The sequence below is a fragment of the Psammomys obesus genome, unplaced genomic scaffold (genome assembly GCF_907164565.1).
Source record: "Psammomys obesus unplaced genomic scaffold, mPsaObe1.curated_primary_1811, whole genome shotgun sequence".
Lineage (NCBI taxonomy): Eukaryota > Metazoa > Chordata > Mammalia > Rodentia > Muridae > Psammomys > Psammomys obesus.
Window position 1 is genome coordinate 3,993,314 of NW_026596443.1, and position 23,449 is coordinate 4,016,762.

Below are 23,449 nucleotides of genomic sequence, written 5' to 3' on the forward strand. Positions count from 1 at the left end.
ATGCCGGAAGTGTAAGTTGTTTTATCCCATCCAGGGATCCTGGGTGGCAAGTCCCCTTACCACAGACTTCGGCATCACAGTTGAAAACAGTCTGGTTCACCCCTCCCTGAGCTACTCCCAGCTCCTGAGACAGGGATGAACCTTAGGGTCTGGCCAGCACTCATTGTTTCCCTAAGCTCTCTCAGCTGAGCAGGGCTCTTTCCCTGGTGGGAATGTGTTTAAAGGACGTGTTTGGCTGATGCATCAGAGTTAGCTCATTAGTACTGACCGATTAACTGGACACACTAGGCTCTGACATCACACGGACATGGCGGATGAATGAAGCTTTGAGAATGCATGCCTGGGATGAAAGCTTCTGCATTAAGTGTGGCCCCCGCCAAAGCTTACACAGCCCCCCACGAGATTCCCTACAACTTTGAATGACCAACATCCTCCAAAAGGAATGAGTAGTAGCCCCAGTGGTTGGGTTTTTATTCTTGTTCGCTGAAACACTGAAGAGGCCCCCATCCGCTGGTCTCTGTCGTTCGGACATGTGGTGGTTACCTGTCCCCTTCGCTCCAAGCAAGTCTGCTTCGTTCTGTTGCTTCATTCTGTCTTGTGTTTTGCTCCCACTCACTCCATGTTCTGTTTTTTTCTTCTGGTCCTTCCCATGATGCTGTCTAAAGTGAGGTGAGTGATATTTGGGGTTTCTCCCTGCTAGTTTACTTCTTCAGACTGATGAAGGTGGGGTGGACCTGAGGAGAAGACAGAGACTGGGTTAAAGCCAAGGTAGGGATGGGGACGCCAGTGGCTGAAAAAACTACCAGAAGAGAAACATCCAGTGGAGATGCTATATGATGCAGGGATCCCAGCACGCAGGGCGTCAGTGCTCCAGGGCATGGTGCCCCTCCAGGGTACTCACGTGGACTGGGACTGCAGATCTGGACCTGCCTCAGAACCTCTGCTGACTGAATGTTCTCTCTCGGCCTCCCTCAAAGTGCCTACATCCCTGGGGCTTCATTCTGCCTCTTGAAAATCTGATGTGCAAAGCTTTATCTGAAAGGTTGGGGCTATCACTGAACAGTGAGGAAGGAGTGATGGGGTCCTTGGGGTCCCCTTAGGTCTGTGGTCACCCTGATTCTGGACACTCTGTAATCCAGATTTCTTCAGGCTGCAGAGAACACGGCGTGCAAGCCCAGGAGTGAGGACTGAAGGAAAAGGCAGTGTGCTGACTCAAACATAGAGACGGCATCACTGACAGAGGAGATACTTGGCCTGGATAGTCTGAGAGAGAAGCAAATATGATTTTCCCGTGACCATATGGATCCTTGTGTTTTGTTGAGGCTCCTGTTAGTATGAATCCCCAGGGACTGCTGTTTAGATGAAGAGGCCATGCACTCAGTGAGTGGTGGGGAAACAAGACTGCAAAAGGTCATTCCGCAGGGTAGATCTCAGTGGGTGAACCAGGGCCGCAATGCCCACAGCAACTGGCCATTTCTCTCATTACCTGGAGTTTAGGCTTTCAAAGATGAAAAGATAAACCACTGTGAGTGGATCAGAAGTCCTGTGCTCAGTGCGATAAAGCTCATTCATTGACTCTCCCAGTCACTCCCACAAAGCCTCGTCATATCAACCTGACCTACGGCAGGAACAGACTACAGTCAGACTCTCCTGGGGTGGATCCCACCTGAAACAGGCAGGCTGCAAAAATGGGAGCACCAAGGAGAAACCCAGGAGGAACACAAGGGCTCTCAAGCCCAGAGTCCCGTTAGTCAGCAGTGAGGTATCTCTGTCACCTTGCTGGGGACACTGTCATAGGACTGGGACTTTAAAAATTCCTTTAGATAGTGTATGTCCTTCCATGACAAGTCTCAACATGGGAGCCTCCCGTCAGCCCTCAGAGTGCTGAGGTTGCACATACGGTCCTCCATGGCTGGCCTTGGAGGATACTCACTGAGAGTTATTACAGCATATCTATTTGGCCATCAGGAATTTCCCTGCTTGTTTTGGATAGAAGACATAGCAGTGCTTTTGCATTTTAGATATTTATATGGGGTGAAGGGAACTCGTTCGGATGTCCACAGAGACATACCTTCGTCATTTGGGAAGCATGCAGCATATGTGTGTGGCAGGAGAAAGCCATCAGAATACGGCTGCATCACCACCTGGAGTGCTAAAACATCTGTCTGCTCTAGGCTTTTCACAAGGGTTGCAGATGTGTGCCCTCATTCGGCCTTGATGGCTTGGAAACTAAGTCCAGCTATCAGCACGCTCCTCCGCAGAGGAGGTACGCGCAGGAGGCGCACCTGCAGACTCCTGCAGGCTCCTACCAGCAGCAGAGTGGAACTGAAAGGCAGGGCTTCAGCCTGTCTGTCAAGGTAGCTGACTACAGTGTTCTCTGAACTCGACTGGTCAGTCCCAAAGATGAACTTTAAAAACTTGAAAGTGAACAGAGGATTCTGGGTAGTGATGAAGAACCACAGCTGGTACTGTGTGCTGCTCTGGAACAGAATTCCAGTTTTATAGCCTCTGCCTAACCATTGGTCTTTCCTTCTCATCCTCAGAGGAAATCCAAGATCACTGCCTCCCGCAAACTCATGCTCAAGGTGAAGCTGGTCCCATGGGAGATGAGGGGCAGTGGGGTGGACTCCGTGGGGTGCAGGGGGCAGGGAGGGGAAGGGAGACTAACCAAGGTTAAAGGAAGAAGCCTGACCATTGTGAGAGCTGATAGGTGACCAGTGGCTTGTATCCCATCTGTCCTGGGTGCCTGGGAGGCAGCAGAAACTAGCCTGGGTGGCCTCCTTGGTGGAGGAGAGGAAGGGATGTTGTTCTTTTTGGTATGTTTCACTTTCTGGAGCTCTATGGACACAAGGGAGGGAAGAGGGAGTGTTGTGTGGGTTAACAAGCTCTGGGGCGCAGGAATGCCATGTGACTTACACAGGCCTGTGTGTGACTTAAACAGGCCTGTGGGCGGCTACTGCATACACACCGCTACACTAAGCAATGGCTTCAGACCCGGCTTAGGCGGGAGCCTTTGTCCCCTCCCTCTATGATGCTGCATATGGAATATGAGGAACCAACCCTGACTCAGTGGCTCTGTCCTTTTCAGAGCTTGATGCTAGCCAAGGCTAAGGAGTGTTGGGAGCAGGAACACGAGGAGCGAGAGGCCGAGAAGGCACGCTACCTAGCAGAGCGCATCCCCACACTGCAGACCCGTGGCCTGTCCCTCAGCGCCCTTCAGGTAAGCCTGGCAGGCTGGGCTGGGCCCTCCATGCAAAGGACCCTCTGTGGATCTTGAAGTAGCACAGCTCTGTAACTCACAAGAAGCCCCACCAGCCCCATGACTGCACTCGAAGTGACATTTTACAGGCTTGAGAGAGGGAGCTCCAGAGGGGTGAATGGACTTAGTTGGGCAGAACCAGGGTCTGGCTGGTTGCCGCAAAGGTATGGCCTTGGAGGTGGGCAGGATTTGGAAGACCCATTTCTCCGAAGATTTGACCCTCCTTTTAGAGACGAAGTCTTTACTGTTTTAAAACTGCTGCTTCAATGCCAGTGACTGCCGAGAGAAGACTAGGTGAAACTGTGTCCACGTGTCTCCCATGACAGTGGCTACTTTAATTTTGTTTTTTTTTGTTTAATGTATAGCTTTAAAAATTCTACTATTAACTTACACTTACTGCTTTTGTGGTAAGAAAAATATTTTTAAAGAAAATAATGATGAGCCTGGTGTAGAGGTATGTGCTTATAATCTTAGTCTCAGGAGGTAGAGGCTGAAGGATTGTGAATTAAAAACATTATCTTATTAAGACATTTTATACAATATGTTTTGATCATATTTCCCCTGCCCACCCAACTTTATGTTCTTTGTCTCTGTATACAAAGAAAAACAACAGAACCCAACAAAAACAAAAAAAGAAAATTAAAAACAAAGAAACAAAAAAAGAAAATCAGGTCAGGTGTGGTGATGCTCCCTTTTATCCCAGCACTCAGGAGGCAGTTCTCTGGGAGTTTGAAGCTAGCCTGGTTTACATAGTGAGTCAGGGCAGAGCTATGTAGGGAGACCCCATCAAGAAGGGGGAGGGGAACCCAGAACAAAAGAAACATGGAGATGTCTTGTCCATTTTGTGTTGGCCGTCAGCTCCTGGGAATGGAGTTTGATACACCCAGTGACACTCCACTGGCCAAAACTGATTTCTCCTGTCCCAGCAGGACTGCAAATAGCTTTGTTAGTGGTGGGGCTTTGTGTCCACTTCCCCTTCACTGTGCTGGGATTTTGTCTGGTTTGATCCTGTGTGGGTCTTGTGTGTCCTGCTTCTATGAGTTCATATGTGGGAGGACTATAGATTGGTAACTAGGCACCCCAATGACAGGGCTTTTTAGGCCAGCCTGAGCTACATAGTGACATTATCTAAAATAAGTAAGTAAACAATTCTGCTAACATTTACGGAAAGCTAGAAAAAGAAAACGGGAGCAGAAAGGAGAACGTGGTGCTTAAGCTTTGAGTTGTAACTCTCTGATGGTGAGTCTCTAGCTGCTCCTGTGCGACAGTTCTGGCAAAGCCACGAGCCATAGGGCCAAGCATGCTACATGTGCAGCAGGAAAAGGGAGGCTGGAGAAGAGGCCTTCCCCTCTTCTCCACTCTCACGCTGTCAGTCTACTCCCTCAGGACTTGTGCCGAGAGCTCCATGCCAAGGTGGAGGTGGTGGATGAGGAACGATATGATATTGAAGCCAAATGCCTCCACAACACGAGGGAGGTAAGCCCCCGAGAGGGTGGGAATGAGGCTGGGCCTGGGCTGGCTGGGGTGAGCATTGGTGTGGCCCACCTGTTCCTGTGCGGCCTGGGAGGGCAGCCTCTCAGCGTGAGGTTTTAGTTTTCCACCTTGGCACCATAGGCTTGGCGATGGGCAGTAAGGGTAGTGACACATGAAAAGAACAAACTTCCTCCCCACCTACCACGTGAGCGCGTCAGAAGCTGCCGTCTTCACTCACCCACACAAGTAATCAGATGTCTGTTAATGACATCTTTCCTTTGTGAAGGCCTTTCATGTGCGTGGTATCCTTTGATCCTCCCTACATGCCTGTGGGTGACATGGGGGCTATTACCCTGACCCTGACAAATGAGGACACCAAGACCCACAGAGCCTCAGAACTTGCTTGGCTCAGGTCACAAAATGGGGGTCCTACTATGCTGCTGCGCTCTGGTTCCCACTCCCATGCTCAGTGCTCCTGCAGGACGGGGTGTGGGAGCATTAGGACCAGCCGGTAGAGACTAATGGGGAAAGGCGGGACTTCCAGAGCCGATGGGCTTCTGAGCATTCGCCCAAGGCGAGCGGGCCGCTTCCCTATCAACTTCTGCTTGGCGGGATGCTGCTGTGCGATGCCATTAAGCCCCAGAGAACTCCCTCCGTAGACCACGCCCTGGGATTGCCAGGGTGTTGGTCTTAGGGTTTCTCTACGTGCTGGGTCAATCAAGGCTCAGCTGCGGGTACAGGCCCTCTGGGCAGAGCTAACTAGTGAGAACAAAGATGGAGTAACAGAGAGAGTGGTTCACACTCCGCACAAGGTTTCCAAACGAGAGTGATGGTTTAGTGGCTTTTCATTTATTTGAGGCTTGCTGATGGGGAGGGGGTGAGGTTAACTAGTGGGCTTAAAAGTTCCTTTACCACGTGTAATGGTTGTTTGAAAAAGGAGAGGTGCTTCTGAGCGCCTCAGAGAGTCCATCCTGGAGGCTGGGGACCCGGGGATGATGGCTCTAGCTGGAAGCCTAGCAGGTGGATCCCCCAGGAAGAGAGCTCCAGGTGTAGCATCCCCTCCATTGAGCCTGGCTCCTTTCCTCCTGCAGATTAAGGACCTGAAGCTCAAGGTGCTGGACCTCCGAGGGAAGTTCAAGCGTCCACCCCTGCGCAGGGTTCGTGTCTCAGCCGACGCCATGCTCCGAGCTCTACTGGGCTCCAAGCACAAGGTGTCCATGGACTTACGGGCCAACCTCAAGTCTGTGAAGAAAGAAGACACAGAAAAGGTGAGGGCCACGCTCCTCAGACCCTTCCACCTCCTGCCTGCTGCCTCTACCCCCCACTTCTCACACAGCCATCGGCAACCTGGGGTGCTTTAGTCAGTCAGCAAGTCAGAATAGAACCCCCTAGGAGGCAGTGTCAAAGGAAAGGAGACTGGCTGCTTCCAATCTGAGGGGAAGATTGGACATGAGAAAGGCTGACTGGAGAATAAAGTAAAAAAAAAAAAAAAAAAAGTGCTCCCTGTGTCAATTAAGGGGTGACCACTGATCTTGTCATCACGGTTTCTCATTGTGCCTATAGGGATATGAGCGTATAGAAATGGGAGAACTGAATTCAATTGCTTGTTTCGCAAATAATTACTTCAACTTTATTGGCCTTACAGTACATGGCCAGAGCTGACAGGCTATGAGGAGCAAGGGTAAGGGAGCAATCTCTGGACCAGGAAGCTTAACAAAGATAAACAGACCAGCTATGATGCCAACAAAATGGAAAACAGGTCCAATGAATCAGGAGAGGCTTCTTGGAGGAGGTGACCCTGAGCTGCAATATGTCACACAGGAGGGGGTTGTGGGGCTTGGAGGTGAGGCTGGCCTTATTCTGGGAACCAGCTCTGAGAGCCTTCACAGCCACCTGGAACCTCCCATACACACAGCCTCATTCTGTGCCCCTGTCTGGCTAAATCATCTTGCATCCCATGCCGGGCAGGGGCGTCAGGATTTCCTGTCTCTCTAAGGGGGTGGATTTTCTTCCGTCTGCCTTCTCTTGACTTCAGGGGCCCTTGTTGCCTGTCCAGCTTGGTGCGTTTCTGATATGTTTTTCCCATTGCCCAGGAGCGGCCAGTGGAGGTGGGAGACTGGAGGAAGAATGTGGAAGCCATGTCTGGCATGGAAGGCCGCAAGAAGATGTTTGATGCAGCCAAGTCCCCAACCTCCCAATAGAGGTGCCTCGAGAGCTCTTCTGCCCCGGGCACTCAGAAGAAGTAAGGGAGGGGAGGCTTTCCCAAGGAGCCCAGCTCTCCTGGGCTCAGGGTACTCCAGGACCTTCAGACACTGGGCACAGCATGTCTGTGTCAGGTGGTTTCCGTCCTCCCATCCATGAAACGCGAGTGGGCTTGTATGAGGCCGGTTGTCCTGGACTGGTAGCAGCCACATGTTCCTGGTTGCAAATGACTGAACTGGAAACTGTTGGGGCTGGGGACTCTAGGAGATCCCGAGGCAGGCAAGAGGCTCAGAATACAAGGTTAGATGATCCCCAAGGTCCCTCCAAGAACCTCAGGCCTGTTACATGCCACATGGTGACATCCTTTACTTGTATACCCTCATGCAAGCCCAGCCACGCTCCCAGGGAATCAGCAGTTCAGAGAAGTTAAACACTCCCACCCTCCAGAGAAATAGCTGTGGGAGCTGGGAGAGCAGTGGAATTGGGCTATAAAAGCTCTGCTCTGGGCCCTCTGGGAGGAGGTGTACCAGGCAGCTATGCAGGCAGCACAGAGCAGATCTTAGCTGCTAATAGGTGAGGCTTCACCAGGAAGGGGAAGGGTTGAGGGTGCAAAGGTCAGCTGTGGGAGGGAACTCTCCCTGGAACACAGTAGGACAGGCTATCGGGGAATGTGTAGAGAGGGAGGGAGCTAGAGCAATGAGGAGTCCCATGGGGAGAAGCCCAGGGCCCAACAGGACTGTTGTGCTACATGTCAACCAGGGACCTCCCAAGTGCACCTCCCTGGGATCCATCTGACAGCATCTCCACTTTGTCCTCACAGGTTGGCTTGCTGTGTGGCACTCTGGGGTCGTGCTTTGGTCTCCTCCCAGCCCCACCCACCTGTCTTTCAGCCCATGCCTGGAGCATCCCTGCTATGCCCTCCCTCCAGCCTATATGCCCACCTCTGGAGCCAGGATGAAATGGTCCTCAAAGAAGAAGAGAGATGCGAGTGTCTGAGACCTTGTTCCAGCAGCATGGGCTTATAGTACTCAACGGGGCATGCTGGGATTATCCAGCTACTCCAAGGGGCCCTAGGCTGAGGAGGGAAGCAGAGAGAACGCCTTCCCAGCAGCTCCATATTGCTTCTCTCCATTTCTGTTGCTTCCCGCAGTGTCCACAGGCTCTCCATTAAAAAAAAAAGAAATCCAGGTTCCGGGTGTTTTTATAGCCCCGTTGTTAGTGTTTGGGGTCTGTGAAAAGGGATTTGGAGGCTTCAGCCTCCAGTGAGAGTTTAGGATCAGAATGGAAGGCTAACGCTTTGGTGGCTGCTTACTAATGTGCCCCTAAGGATTCCTCCTTCCAAGTCACAGTGACATCACACACTCTCACCATCTAGTGTTCTTGGCTAACCAAAGCTGGGATCTCTGAGGACAGCTGAGTCCTACTGTAGACACTGGCTGTCAGAGGGGTGTCCCTCTCAGTAGCATATCCCGCCTGACTTCCCTGGCCTCCACAAACGCAGACCTTGTGGGGCCTTCACATGTACCTAACTGTTGTGGGCCAAGAAGTCAAGGTGCTTTCAACCTCTGCTCTGGTCTGCAGGGACCAAGGGCCTGAGTTTGTTTGCATTCTGGTCTTTCAGGAGGGACAAACTGCAGTTCCAAGTCTGACCACCAGGGGGGAGGCTTCATCCCTCATTTTTATTGCTGGCTGCTTAGGTTCTAAGTCCTTGCAAAGGTCCTAAGTCCTTGCAAAGTGCCTCCAAATTACTTCCTCTCCTACTGGAGACACAGGAGGCAGAAGGAGGACCATTTTCTGAGTCATCTGCGTGGACCCTTTGTTTTTTCCCAGAGGGCAACAGCATGTCAGGGATCCAAATCTCTCCTTGCATTCTTGGGCACTCAAACATCCTCGAAACTTGTTCTTTCTGCAAGGTGGTCCAGCTGTAGGCTGATCTTTGGGCCAGTTCCTTTTTCTATCTCATTAATGTTCGGGCCTAAAACCTGAGAGGGGCTTAAACGGGGAGATGGGGTGGGGGTTGTAGTGAGGAAGTGGGAGGGCAGTCCTGTGTCCTTTCTCCCCTTTCTCCCTCCCGCTCCTTAAAGGAGCAGAGAGCAAAATCCAGGGCCAGAGTGGAATTTGGCTTTCTAGGGTGGTGTCAATGGCAGTTCCCGAGCTAAGCGGGCAGGGAAGTGATTGGTCCCTAGGACTAGTCCCAGCAGAAGCTGAGCCATCTGAGCAGTCCCTTTCACCTGCCTCCGGAGATAACCCTCTCTACCCTCTGATCTCCATGTATTATCTGTCACGAATGCCAAGGGCCGGTACAAAGTGCAGTGCTGAAACCTCCTAGGGCACAGGTTGGGGCAGGCACGCTCCACCTGCCTGTGGCAGTGGGGACCAGCAGCTTGGGGTACCTTAGGAAAGGCAGCACCTAGCATGGGGCTTTTGCTAGAAGCACATCAGTAGGCATAGAGTCAGGGCTGTGTAAAGAGCACACCTATCTTGCACACATGCCCGTCGTCATAGACACCCCCAGATACCCGGGTAGACACACACTCACACACACAGTGCTGGGGAACCTGACAGGTCTAGTTCATGCCACCGAGCATAGGGTGAGGCTTGGTGCCTGAGCAGCCAAGAAACCCACCCTTCCTTGCCTCACGGGCTCCTCCTAGCTGGCCTGGCTCCAAAGCATGTCTCAGTGTTTTGTCTCTTCCCAGCCCTTTGATAGAACCTGGCCTTAAGTTCCTGAGGCAAATCACAGTCTGCCAGTAGACTATTAACCTTTGACAGATTGGGGTCTCCACCCTGCCCTATAGAGGTGGGAAACCAGCTTCTATCCTGACTCAAAGCAAACATGATATTCAGAGGGCTGCTGAGAGGTGGGGGCCCCAACGCACCCAAGCCTATGGCCCTCTGGGAAAGGGCAGAGGACCACCGCAGAGAACTCTAGAAGGTCACCAGCTCCTTTCTTATGCTTCAGTCCATCTCCTTGAGGATGGACCAGTGTTCAGACAGATTTCACACTTATCTGGGGAGACCGAGCCCTTGTGCCAGAGCCCCTGCTCCAGAGCCCCTGCGTGGCAAGAAGGTGGACTTCAGCACAGGGAGGCCGCTGTGAAGAGCTCTTTGTTGCAGCCCTCAGGGTTGGAGGCGTGGTATCTATACAGTCCTGATCCTGCAGGGAGGCCCACAGTCCACATGACTGGATCTGGCTATAAGCAGGAGCGTTGAGGCCTCCCTTTGATTGGCAGCTCTTACACATAGCATGTGACCATGTGCCGGGTACTGCTTTAGATACTGTGGTCGGTTAACCTTCACACCTGCCCTGGGAGACAGCGCTATCACCATCCCCATGCTCTAGGGAAGTGCTGAGGCACTGAATTCTAATGACTTTCCACAGTCACAGAGCAAGGAGGGGGTGGAACTTAGCTGAGGAAACTGGTCCGCATCCAGACTCCTGTTGGCTCTTTCCACGGCACTATTTACAGTATGACAATGACAAGCGTGCTAAGCCAAATGCTTTAGCAGGATGTGGCCACACATTCTCAGAAGAGCTTGGAAGTAGAGCTCGAGGAATGGCGCCCTGGAGGGTTTAGGACCCTAGGATATAAGGGCCAGAGATTCACAGCTGAGATTTTCCTGGGGGACCCCAGTTCCATCTGCCTTAGGGTCCTGCCTGTACCCTAGGGAGTTCCCATACTCCCACCAAAGAGGGAAGTCATTATATGAGAGGCCAGACAGACCCACATGGGCAAAGGTGAGGTATTCTTCAAATAGTTGGGCTCAGCTGAGGGTGGAGGCCCAGGACTTGTTGGGGATGTCTGTTGTGAACAAACCCGCAACAGCTGTGTTGGCATGCCTCTGTCTGCAGCTGGAGGTGGCAGGCTATTCTTCCCTCCTGGTTAGGAACAACCAGGGCAGGATAGGCCCTGCTTGTCTCAGAGGTCTCAGGAGGACAGCTGGTGTCTTCCCTTTCTCTCCTGAGGTACCTTGTGCCCACTAGCCCCAGAGCCCCAAGGCCAGGGTTGCTTCTGAACCTCACTCTGTGACTAGTGAACTCGGCAAACCTGTGCTCAGAGCCTGTGGGGCTAAAGTGTCATTCTGAAGGAGGGGCCGAGTTAAACGTTAGCCACAATGGCCCCCCACGGAGTGAGTCACACCCCCCACATGGCTCTGGGCTGGGCAGCCATGGGGGCAGTTTTGTTCCAGGTGGGTGACCAAGCTGCTGAAGTCTGGGACAGACCAGTGCAGACAACAGCTTCCTCTCTGGCCCCCCTCAGGCCTCTCTTTCCTCAAAATGTTTGCCAGCCTGTGGGGCCTGGATTGTACCATGGGGCAGCGGGTTCTTTACTCCTAGGATATATCTCCAAACTGGCTTGTGGCCCCAGTTCCTGAGACCTGGGCAGAACAGGATGGACAGGTCCCTGTAGCATATGGCATCGGCACAGAGTGTTGCCATCAGTGCTGAAGCATTCAGAAGGAAAGTGATTCGTTCAAGGTTGCAAGGGACTAGGACACAGGTCCTCTGACTGCACTCCACTTGGAAAACTGAGTGAAGGAGAGCATTGTTTTTCCCCAGTCTGAGGCAGAGGCTAGGGCTCTGAGGAGCCTGCCCATCTCAGGACCCCACCTGACTCCAGTGCCAGCAAGTGGCTTCCTTCACTGGTGGGGCCAGTACACGTTGGGTGAGCCTGGCCCTTTGCTTTGAGTTCAGGAGAGGTATGCCTCTCCTGGGTGACAGGCAGGCATTTCAACTTGGAGGCCCTGAGGGGAAGTGTGTGAATGCCAAGGCTGCTTAGAGGAAAGGGTGAGCCGGGGGTAGGTGGCACACTATGGGGAGCCGGTAGTCACTGGTCACACATTGGTACCAATGCTCCCAAAGATGTCCTCCAAGATGGCCGTTTGTGACCCTAGCTCATCTGCTGTGATCTGCTGAGGAACCAGTGCCACAGAAGCTTGGGGACATAGCTAAAGGAGAAAAGGGGAAAGGGCTCTCCTCAGTTTCAAAGCATGCATGCTTCCAAGTTGTTCTTTTAGTATTAAAATAGCCTTTGTGGTAATTGTTTTCTAATGTCTTTTTTGGGGGGGTGTTGAGATGAGGTTTCTCTGTGTAGCCCTAGCTGTCCTGGAATTCATTCTGTAGACCAGGCTGGCCTCAAACTCATAGATATCCACATTCCTCTGCCTCCTGGGTGCTGGGATTAAAGGCATGCACCACGACCACCACCCAGCCTTCTAATGTCTTTTAAGACAAGGTCTGCTTGAGGTCTGGGCTGATCTTGAACTCAGATCCTCCTTATCTGCTTCCCAAATGCCAGGTTGTGGGCATGTATGATGCTGGCTTCCAGTGTTAAGTCACAAATTAAGACCACTTCAGTATTCAGTCTTTAAGAATATTTAATAAATTATTGCTATTTGTAAAAACCAAAACCAGGGAACCACTGGTCTGAGGACCTTAGAATGTGGATGTTGCTTCATTTCCCCCGCTTTTCTCCAACAGTGCCAAAGGCACAGCAGCTGCTCATTGGAGGTGGAGACCAGGGCAGAGCTGAGATGCCGGGGTGTCCAGGTCAGCTGGTTGTTGGCTGGGGATCTCTCAGATTTCCATTCTAGCCTTCCCAGAAAAGATGCCCCATGAGCCTTGTGTTGGGGGGGATTCCAGAGCCTGCATGTTTGTTGTGGGGTGCCTCTGAACTTCACGGGAGGGAAGAAGAAGTGACCTCTTCCTTTTCTCAGCTGGGAAGTGGCAGAAAACCCCTGCCTGTGGCCAGGGACTTTCTGGTCCCAACAGGCTTTGCCTTGATGGATTTTTCTTGAAGGAAGTGACCATCACATGCTGACATTTTAAACATATGTGTAAATAAAGAATTGTAACGTAAGCACCCACGAATGGACCGTTTATGTCTCTGGTGCTCTGGTTGGAGCCCTTGGGCATGCAGGCAAGGCTTCACTCACTGATACATCCTCAGCTCTTAACCACTCATTTGCAGAGCTAGGATATTGTGAAATACTTCTGAAGCCCTTGAGCCCCTCCCTCATCGTGCTGCCTTCTTCTCCATAAAGGTAAAATAAACATGATCTTCAATATTGTCTTTACAAGACTCTCCCTTCTTTGAGTTTATGTTTTCCACAATTTCAGTTATCTGTAGTCAACTCTGACCCAAAAATATTAAATAGAAAAAAAAATCCCAGAAACAAGTAATTTATCCATTTAAAATCGCATGTTATTCTGAGTAATGTAATGAACTCTTGTGCCATCCTGCTCAAGACCTGAATCATCTCTTGTCCTGAGTGTCCACATGGTGTAGCTTCTATTTGCCAGCCACTTGGCCATCTCTGTTGCCAGATAAGCTGTGTGGTATCACAGTTCTTGTCTTTAAATCATCACTATTTTCTTAATGACTCCAAAGCACAAATGTCCTTTAACTAGCAATTTCATCATAGTCTCCATCCTCTTTCTTCTCCCCTGTATCTCAGGATGGCCTGGAGCTCATAATGGAGCTTAGGCTAGCCTCTAGCCCTTGGCAATTCTTTAACCTTAACTAAGTCATAGACATGGACCTCCCCAGTTTGCTCTATTGCATCAGTTTTTGTTTTGTTTTGTTTGTTTCCTGTGCAGGTGATTGAATCCAGGGATTTATAAATGCTAAACATACGTTTTACTATCGAGTGCCACTGTCAGCCATTTAGTCTTAGCTACTGGTTGCATTCTCTTACTGTGTCTACATTATAAATTAAGCTTTATCTCAAGCATGTATGGGAAAGATATCACATGTAGGGCTGGCACTATGACTTTCAGGCATTCCCTACAAGTCTTAGGCAGATCCTCTGGAGACATATAGTTCTTTGGTTCTCTTTGTACATTTCTACATGTTTATAAATTCCTAATCTCTGTGTTGCTGAGGTTTGCACTTTTGTGTATGCCTTATATAAACACATGCATTTTGCCTTTTCTCTTTCAACACTGGGTCAAAAATTCACCCCTCTGTAGTTTGTTCATTTTCACAGCAAGAAATGATGAGATGATGAGGATACCATCCTTCATTCCCTTTCAGGCTTCTGCTTCCTGGCAGTGCTTCTTTGGACATTCGTGGGCCTCTCTTCTGAGGTTTATGTCTAAGAGTTTTTCTCTTCAGGAGTGCAGTTGCTGGAGAGCACACAGAGTCACCTCTGCCAGCTTCCACTACTCCACTGTGATCCTGAGGACTGCAGAGGTGCTTTTACCCTGTTGTTTGCCTAAGGCCAGGGGTCCTGGTTGCCCAAAATCCATTTGATCTCAGCTACCCCATGACCCTGACTCCCAGCGTCACCTTCAATGGTATGGACTTTCTTCCCAAATAAAATTAATGTATTTCTTCAAACTTGCTATTGAGCACCCAGTGTGCCCAGAAAAATGTTGAGAGCACACGGAGGCAAGACTCTTTTTGGGAAGCCAAGACATGGGTGCAAATATCAACTCATGTGGCTGAAAAATCACTCCTTCCATTTTCCTACTCAACCCTGCCCTTGGGCTATGGGCACACAATCCCAGGTTGTCTCCTGAGCTTCCACACAAACATCCAATGGCCTCCTGGACGCTCCTTTTAAAGACCTTTAATTCAAATGGGTGTTGGATGCAGCTGACCCCCTTACAATGTGGAGACAGCTTCCCAAACCAAGAATTACTTATCAGGTCGATTTGTCGAGAAACCCTCAGTGGTAGATAGTCAGCTTCCTCCCACCCTGGAACCCCTGTCCTGAATCCCCTGACTTGACCCAACCCCTCTCACATCAGACAGAGAGGCGTCACCAGAGGCCTTCTGGCCCCACACGGTTCAGTTTCCCAAAGCGTTTGCTACCCCTGCCTCCTGTTCAATATTACCTTTGATTAAACCCCACTTCGTTTCAATATTACCGTTGATTAAAAAGCCCCTAGTGCGGCGTGGTGGCTCCTGTCTTTACTTCCAGCATCCCCAGCCTGCAGGAGGCAGGGGCCTGTGGATTTCTGGAGTCAGTCACTCCAGACTCCGACTTCTCATCCGGGGTTCTGGGGAGCACCCTGTACTTCTCTGAGTAGAGCCTGCAGCAGCCATTGATTCCGTTTCTGATCTTTCGGGGAAGATAGATTTCCCACCCTGGCCCTTGCTTGCTCAGTCAGGAGGTAGGTTCCCGAGTGGAAAGCAGCTGGCGCTTCACCCCGAGTTGCCTCAGGTCCTTGCACTATTCGCCTCAGTTATGTATGGCTCTGCTGTCTTCCTGGGGAAGCAAAACTTTGTTTCCACCCCTTAGCCCACGGTGGGCTATCGGAAAGCAAGAACTGCCTTTGGCGCATACGGTTTTTCAATAGCGGTGTGCACTCTAGCTGGCGGGGTTGAGTCTCATCATCTTTTAGGAGAGGCTGGCTTTCTAGGGGACATGTTTCTCAGGCAGCGCCTGCTTACCTAAGCAGAGTCGTCAAGGTGGTTTCTGGCTACTGGGGTGTGTTCTGGGGTCCCCTCCCCCACTCCCTCACAGCTGCCGGCATTCTACACCCCAAAGTACGGTCCCTGCTCTAACTTTTCTGCGCGGCTTCCAGCTCTTGGGTTTCCGAGGGCTAAGTCGATTTCCAGGCAGCGAGCTCAGCCTGACCCCGATCTATGGGTCCCGCCCCCCGCCCCACTCCCTGGCACTGCGGACCGCGACTCTGAGGGAAGACACGGGCCGGCGCCAAGCTGGTCCGACTGGTTCTGAGCAGGAAGTCCCCCGCCCTCGCCCCGGGCAGCAGAGCAGCCCCGCGCCAGCCCCGGCTTCGGCGCGGCCCGCAGCCCGGTGGGAGCGCCCCGCAGAGCGGCCGCGCGGGACCCGCCCCGGCGGACCTCAGCGCGGCTTTGTCTGGGACGCCCACACCTCGGAGGCAGCTCCCGGGGCCGGCGAATGAGAGCGCGGCGGCGCGGGGCCGAGCCCGGCTGAGATAAGCGGCCATGTGACCCTACCTGGCGCGGGGGAGGGGCCGCAGGTGAGCGGCGGGGTGCGGAGCTCGGCGCGCGGCGGCCGCGCGGCTCGGCAGCATGTCGGTCAGCAGGAAGGACTGGTCCGCGCTGTCCAGGTGAGTGCGGCCACCGGGGCCGGGTGGGCCGGGGCTTAGGAGGCCGCTGCGCCCCTTCGCATCTCCTCTCTCGGACACAGGCCTGATCCCCCGATGAAGTGAGATCTTGGTCTTGTTGCGCTTGGGTGGGGACAGAATTGAGACCAAACTCTAGACCCTTCAGCTGACGGGGTGCGTGGTCTCCCTGCTCCGCAGCTTCCTGTCCCCTTAGGTCTTAAAAGGCAGGGTAGAGGAAGAATGGTCCGCAGCATGGACAGCCCAAGATGCACTGTCTTTGAGAGCAAAGGAACCTGTCAGGGAGCTGGGAAGGTTCAAGACTTACTCTTGAGCGAACCCTCAGTCTCTGCGGCTCTGTTAAGAGTTTTATAGTGGGCCTGAGAAAGGACCTTTAGCCCCACCTTAGCTAATCAACAGAACTGGGGTCTGTGAATAGGATTAGAGAGAGCAGCTCTCCTATCCCAAAGAGAGGCTCAAATTCTGAGCATGGCATCTTGCTGGGAACAAGATAGTTGCTATCCCTGTCTGTGCTGCAATCTGTTTGTCAGAAACTGGATTTGCTATCTCTGCCTGCTGCACAGCCTACTGGGGTCAGAGAAGTCTCGCGGGGGCGTGTATCTGGGAGGCAGCCCCTCTCTGCCTCCTCCTGGAGTTGCCCCTCCCTCTCCACAAGTGTTGAAATGAGCATCTTTTCTTCTCTGTCCTCTCTCTGAGTCCCTAGCTTGGAATGCATGCTTTGTCCTCAGGGAACAGAGGCTTCTGCTGGAGCTCCGTTCTTTCTATTTCTTAGGCTCCAGTCAGGGTAAGAACTGGCCCCTTGGCCTCTCTCAAGTGGGCTTTAGGTCTGCAGACCTTTTGTGGGCTCAGAGCTATTTCTGCAGGTGCAGTCCCGAAACCCTCTGGCACGGTGGGTACCACAGCTTTGCTTATCAAGGCATCTCTCACACATTTCCCACCACCTCAGGAGCCGCCTGAGGGCTTCAGAGTGTTTGCAGTCCCAGCCTCTCACAGAAGCACATCATTTGGTTTGAGGACTTCCTCCTCAGACCCTTAGGACACTGCTTTGCAGTATGTTTGTCCCTCAGCCTCAGAGCAGAGAGGTCCACAGTATCGAGGGGAAATGTAAGCCCCAGGAGGGTGAGCTCCAGTGCTCTGGAAAGGGAACCCAGGCGGCCTTAGAGGTCAGACACACCCCAGGGAAGGTATGTGCCGAGGGTGGAGCCAGTGCGGCAAGGCCTTGGACTCTGTCTGTGGGTCAGCGTGCATGGGGTTGGTGCGGGAGTGTCTGTTTCTGGGTGTGGGCCCATCCGTGCCTATGAATGTGTGCTCAAATACATGTTGTGCAGCCTGTGTGTGGGTGAGCATGTTTACGGCCTGTGTAGAAACGAGATGTCTATGTGCAGCGGAGTTTGCCCCCAGTATGTGCCATCTAAATGGTTGACGATGTTAGTACTGCATATCAGGTTAGAAATACAAACTAGATCCCACTGCCCCAGACGTGCCCAGACTGATGAGGGTGTTTGTGATTTTATATTTACTTATTTCATTTTTGTCTAAAAGCTGTGTGTGCTTGTGTGTGTAGGGGACTGGCTGGGGGGCACTAGAACTTTTAACGGGAATGAGGTCTGGTCTTATCGTGTCCACTGCTCAGTTGGACATAGAATCATGTGGCTGCAGGGGCGAGGCTGAGTTCCCATGGGATGTCCTGGTTAAATGGCAGTGGAGCCCTGGGGAACCAGTCCTGCCACCAGAGGACCTAGTCTGGCCTCCCTGCCCAGTCCCAGTCGTCATGGAACCCCGTGGGCAGATGCAGCTACTGCCAGCAGCCTCCCCGATGAGGCACCTGGAACAGAGGACTGCTCCTGCTCCGCTCTCTGATGAGCAACAAGCCTCAGCGGGCTGCAGGAAAGGCTGTGAGTCACCACCAGCCAAGCCTTCCAGGCTGGGGAGGCCTGTGCTGAGGGTGGGACAAAAGTGGCCTCAACTAGAGCCTAGACAGAGATCTGTGAGCTTGTGCTCACTGTCCTCTGCTGTGAGATCGGAAGCTGCAGGCCTGGGAAGGGGCAGTGGTGAGCTGCTTGCCCTGGGCAGTCTCCTCCATGTGCTGACCTGGTGACCAGTGAGGATATGCCAGCCTGTCTGTGGGGGGTTATGGGTGGATCTGAGAGCCCTAGTTATGGTTAATCATTTCCTTGCCTGGCCCTTAAACAGCCCTCTCACCTCCCATTCCTTTCTGGATTCTCCTGATTCCTTTCTTTAGACCGTCTGGTGCAGAAGGGACCTCAGAGCACCCACAATAGCTCCTCAGGATGTGGAAAGGGAGCGTGAGGCCTGCCTGCTCAGGAGCTGAAGATTGGCCCAAAGTCACAGCCACACCTAGGATCCTTCCACTGTTCTCCCCTTTCCCATGCCCAGCTCTTTGAGCCCCAGGACTGAATGCTTCTGGGGCATCTTTATGAACCCCCTAGCTAAACCAGACCAGCCGAGCCTTCATCTGCCGTGTAATAGGCTTCTGTGTGACCATCGGAGGAAATGGGTTCTATTCCCAAGTGCAGTGGAGCAGTGATGTTTTCAGTCATCCAAGAGAAAGGGTGGAGTTTGCGAATCAGGAATGGGGAGGAATAGCAGCTTTCCCAGGAGGCACGGAGAGGGAGTGTGACCCCCAGTCAAGGCCACAGGCGGAGGAAAGGGCGAGGAGGGGAGTGAGTAGTGAGCTGGGCTGCTTCATCAGCTGCCAAGTCTCTGGGCTGTTAGGGCTTGTAGGTTTCACATAAGGCCTGGCTCTAGGGCCCAACGGCCGTTGGCTTTCCCCGAACCTCTGTTCTCCCAGCTGCACCCCAGAGTGTGGCTGCCCCTGCTCGCGCTTAGGCCCCCTTTGTTTCTGAATGTTCAGCTGTTAAGCTCTGGTTTAGGACCAGCATTCATGTCCCAACCAGAACATGAGACATTTTTCTTGGTGCCCTGGTTAAGGCGGGAGGCTTTGGGAGGCTGACGTAGGTGGGAGCTCATGGTTCCTTCTTTTCTGTAGCCATGCTTTCTCTGGAAACTTACGAACTCCTTGAAGCCTCAGGTTTCTCAGGTTGGAGTTGGGTAGGACCACCTGGCTCATAGCCCTGTACGGGATAATGTCAGTGGGTCTGTGACGTGCTTAGACCAGCCTCTGCTGTTATAGTAAACGCTGACACATTAGTGCTCATCCATCCTCCCTCATTCTTTTACTTATTGATTTGTTTTTCACCATTTCAAGCCCCATCTTAAGTCCCCAATAACTGATTCATCACTGGCATTTCAGCAATTGCACCTGCTAAGGAACTGACCTTTGTCCCTCCTTCTCTTCTATTTCTGTCCATTTCTTCCTTTAGAGGCCAATAATCTTTGCTTATTGGAGATAACATTCTTCCCCTGGGGTGGGGTGAGATAGCAGGAGTACCGAGGTTTTGCTGGGTATTGGGACTTGGAGGTAGCCCCATAATTTCTGAGCAGCAGGGATTGGTGACCATACCACCCTTCTTGAGCGCTGGGGTCTTGGAAGCACTAATAGACATCTGGCCCTGATTTCTGCAGCTAGCTCTGGGCCAACCTGGTCATGAATCATGTTTGAGGAGACCTCGAACATATTTCAGGCTGATGGCGCAGCACAGAGAGCTCCAGTGGAGGGCAAACAAACCCCTTGTCTCCCCAAGGGCAGTGAGCAACAGATGAGAACAGGGTTGCTCATGGTCAAGGAATCCTGCTGGGTGTGGGTGGGGAGTGTTCACTTTCCTCTAGGTATGGACCCTCCCCGGGAGGGTGGGTAAGGACTTATTCCCAAATTAGGACAGGAGCAGGAGAGAGAAGGAGCAGTGTCCTCATCTGCACGCCAGCAGAAGTTGGTGGAGAGGAGGTGGGACATCAGACCTTGGTTCATTACAGACAGTCGATTCATGTGCAGTGTGGGGGTGAGTGAAGGATCAGTCTGTGAAGTATACAAAGATCTCAGGGCTCATGTGAAACCCAGGGGAGTCCCGCTTAAGATCTGTGATCAGGGCCAGAAGGAAAATCCATGGGCCTTTTTCTTTTGCACTAAGGTAGAATACAGTGTGACTGAGATGATCAGGGGAAGTGAGGTTGCCATCTTAGTGGTAGAATTGGGTATTCCAGAAGGTTCTCTTTTAAGGTAGCTCCTCTCCTTGGGGTGATGAGCAGACACTCCCTCCCGCATGCAGAGAGGGGCAGACTGCCTTTTGGGGCTCACGACTGGCTCCCTCTCTGTATTCTTCTCCATCAAGGCAGAAGTTGGCGGTTCCTCAGGAAGAGGAGAGTCTTAGGTTCTGGTAGTGACATCTACACTTGTTTTTCTACATTTGTTGGCACTTGCTGGCTACCATGTTAGATACCAGAGGTCTCCAAAGCCTGCTGCTCTGTCCTTATGTCCCTGTCTAGTTCCTCTGCAGGCTGTCCTTAGCCTACCATCTTCCCTTGAGCATCTACCTCTTACACTAGAACTTTGCACTCATAATGCCCTCCTGAGACCCTGTGCCACCAGACCTGACACCACAGGCTCTTTCTCTTGAACAATGTTTATATACCTAAGCATCTCTCTCATATCAGTTGTGTCCTGGCTTTGTTTCCTTGCTTATTGTGTGACTTCCCCAGCCTCCATGAAGGGAGATGTGTTGTTGTCTTTCCTGCAGTATTTTAGCTCCCAGAATCACTCCTAGCCTGTAGGCACTCAAAAATCATTTGGTTAGTGAATGTTGGCTGTGCAGAAAGGATGCCTTGGAATGTAATTGTCCTCTTCAAAAGTGAAGGGAGTGACTTGCCCAAAAGCAAGGTGACTAGAAGCCAGGTCGCTGAGCCTGCCTTGCTGATAGCAGACCCAGGCATGTATTTTTGGATAAAATTCAGTTGTGTACAAATTGTGAGTTTTACAGAAGGGTGTAAGAACTAGATACAATGAGAGAAGTAGCTACTCTTCCTGCCCCTGCCCCTGCCCCCACCCCTGCCGCTAGGGTTTTAATTTGTGTCTCTTGCTGACACCTAGACCACTTAAAAAAGACCCCTACTCCCCTTTCTGACAAACCTCATAAGTGAAGTAGTTAAATATGGCTAACAGTCTATACCTTAAGGCCGACCTTACTGTAACGTGTGTATAAGTAAGGTTCCCTTTGAGGAATGTTTCTCTATTGCCTCCTTCAGCTGCAAGACAACACGGCGTACCTTTAAAAAGTTGCCTTTTCAAGGACAGAATTCTATGCATAAGAGAAAGGAATATGCTCAGGAATGTACTTTCCTTAATACCCCAACTTGGTTACAGATTGGGGGTGCTACTAATTAGGGCTGTTGAGTGTTTATTTGTTGTTTGGGTAGATGGAGGGAAGGTGGGTGATAGGTGAATGTTGGTAGGGTAGGTGGATAAAGATGGTGAGAAGGGCAAGTGTGTGTGTTGACTGGATTGCAAGGTAGGGTGCTTGCTGGCTGGATGAATGGATTAGTGGGGACTGTTTGACTGCCTGAAAGTATCTAGTTAGTCTCACAAAGGCAAAGTCACAGGAGTGGAAACCAAATGTAGAGTATATGGAGTCCCCTTGCTGCTCCAGGCAAGCAGAAAACAGGTGAGAGAGGCCCTGAGAAGTGGCAGTCTACAGTGGTTTTCTCAGGCTGATTTGTGAGTCCACCCTTCCCCTACCATCAGTGGCGAAGGATTTTTGTGGGGAATGAACAAATAGAGGCAATTCCTCAGTTAACATCTGTGGAGGACTAAGCAGAGAGAGGGCCTTGTCAAGAACACTGTCCCGAGTTTCCATCATCCAGAGATGGTAGCTCCTACAGTAAAGTCCAGCATAGCGGTTCTCAGCTGGGGCTATTTGGTAACACTGGACAATGTCTTTGGTTGTCACATCTGGGGCTTGTTGCTATTGGCATCAAGGGATGCTGCTTGGTACCCTGTAATCCAGGGCGGCTCCTCACAAGGAGTTACCTGGCTAAAATGTTGGTGGAACCAACTGGGAGAAACTCTTATCTAACCACATCCCTTCAAGCTATGGAGAAAGGAACTGCACTGAAAAATTAAATTCCCTAGTAGTCATGTTAAAGAAAGAAGTAAAAGGGGGAAATGAAATATCTCATTTGCTTTAATATCAAAAGTGACCATTTTAACATGAAATCAATTTGCACTTTCTTGCTTCTTTTAATACAGACTGTCACTATGTAGCGTAGAGTAGCCTTTAGTTCCTGGGCTCAAGCCTTCTAGCCAGCTGGAACTACAGATACAAACTATCATAGAAAGTTACACTGATAGCAGAGGCAGAGGAAGGTGGATCCCTGTGAGTTCAAGGCTAGCTTGGTCTAAAAAGTGAGTCCAGGACAGCCAGGTCTACATAGAGAAACCCTGCCTCAAAAACAAACAAACAAACAAAAGAAAGTTACACAGTTTCAGAGAGAAATTTCACATTTTGTTCTTTGTGCTGGGTCTTTGAAATCTGGTATTTGGTATTTATAGTAGCTATCTCTGTCCCAGTTATCCGCATTACAGTGCCCCAGGGCCACTGGCAGCTGGGCTGTCAACAGGCAGTTCGCCTTCCCCAACAAGCCTGTGGGAGTATGTCTGGGCTGTGCTGATTTCTACCTCCTTTCCCTAGCCTGGCCCGACAGCGCACTTTGGAGGATGAGGAGGAGCAGGAGCGTGAACGCAGGAGGAGGCACCGCAACCTGAGTTTAACCACAGACGATGACTCTCCAAAGCTCAGCCAGAATGGTGCTCAGAGACCTGTGGAGAGGTACTTGGTTGGGATGGGGTCTGAACATCATTTCATCATTCTGAGTAGTAGTGGGGTCTTAGCTGTCCCAGGAAGACTGTGAAATCATTTTGGCCTGCAAGGGATTTGGTCCTAGAATAAGGCCGTTGGTGGGAAGATAAAATTCAAATCCTTCATCATCCCCAGACCCATCCTCAGCCCAAGCATGGTTCCTACCCTGTCATCACACTCCTGGATGTTGTTTGGTGAACCTGTCCATGAGCCCTACTCTGCTGGAAGTTTTATGTCTGAAGCTCCCTCAGTCCTCATGGTGTCTGAGAGGTCACTGGTAGTAAGTTGCTTCATAGCAGGAGAGACTCAGGGAAGCATGCTGATAACTCATTCAGGTTCCATATCTAAAGAGTGTGGCCGCAGTCTTCATCCACGCTTGTCAAACTTCCCTTAAACAGTTTACCTACCTCCCTGCACTCTAATCCTTTCCACTCCAAGGGGAGCAAAACAGGACAGATCATGACATCTAGGTTTGGGGATTGTGAGGAAAATGGAAAGAAGGGTTCAGAACTTACTGAATGCTGCCTGTGTGCTACAACTTTGTTCTCACAGGACGGCTCTCATTTCACTGCCTAACAAGCTCGGTTTACAGATTTGAAAGACTCAGACAGTAAGTTAATTTGCCTGAAATCACATGAAAAGTAAGGTGACAGGAGCCACAGACTCCTTTAGCTGGAGACAAAG

General features: G+C 51.4%; 2 protein-coding genes and 1 long non-coding RNA gene across 3 annotated transcripts in view; 2 read left to right on the top strand and 1 right to left on the bottom strand.

Annotated features, from left to right (window-relative positions):
- Tnni1 (troponin I1, slow skeletal type) lies at positions 1 to 7,882 on the top strand. Its single transcript, XM_055598143.1, is given in 7 exon segments — positions 1 to 15; positions 2,544 to 2,585; positions 3,089 to 3,220; positions 4,646 to 4,735; positions 5,824 to 6,000; positions 6,826 to 6,974; positions 7,755 to 7,882. Coding segments are annotated over 6 exon segments (564 nt in total). The 3' UTR covers positions 6,934 to 6,974; positions 7,755 to 7,882.
- On the bottom strand, positions 5,560 to 16,303 carry LOC129669771 (uncharacterized). Its single transcript, XR_008719075.1, has 2 exons — positions 15,868 to 16,303; positions 5,560 to 5,974 (listed from the first exon to the last, which is right to left on the bottom strand). It is a non-coding gene; the product is annotated as an uncharacterized LOC129669771 (long non-coding RNA).
- Lad1 (ladinin 1) overlaps positions 15,685 to 23,449 on the top strand; it is a 13,997-nt gene continuing 6,232 nt past the window's right edge. Inside the window, exons 1-2 of the mRNA XM_055598142.1 lie at positions 15,685 to 15,980; positions 22,598 to 22,735. Of these exons, the coding sequence (XP_055454117.1) occupies positions 15,943 to 15,980; positions 22,598 to 22,735 (176 nt within the window). The 5' untranslated portion in view covers positions 15,685 to 15,942. The remainder of the gene's footprint in view (positions 15,981 to 22,597; positions 22,736 to 23,449) is intronic.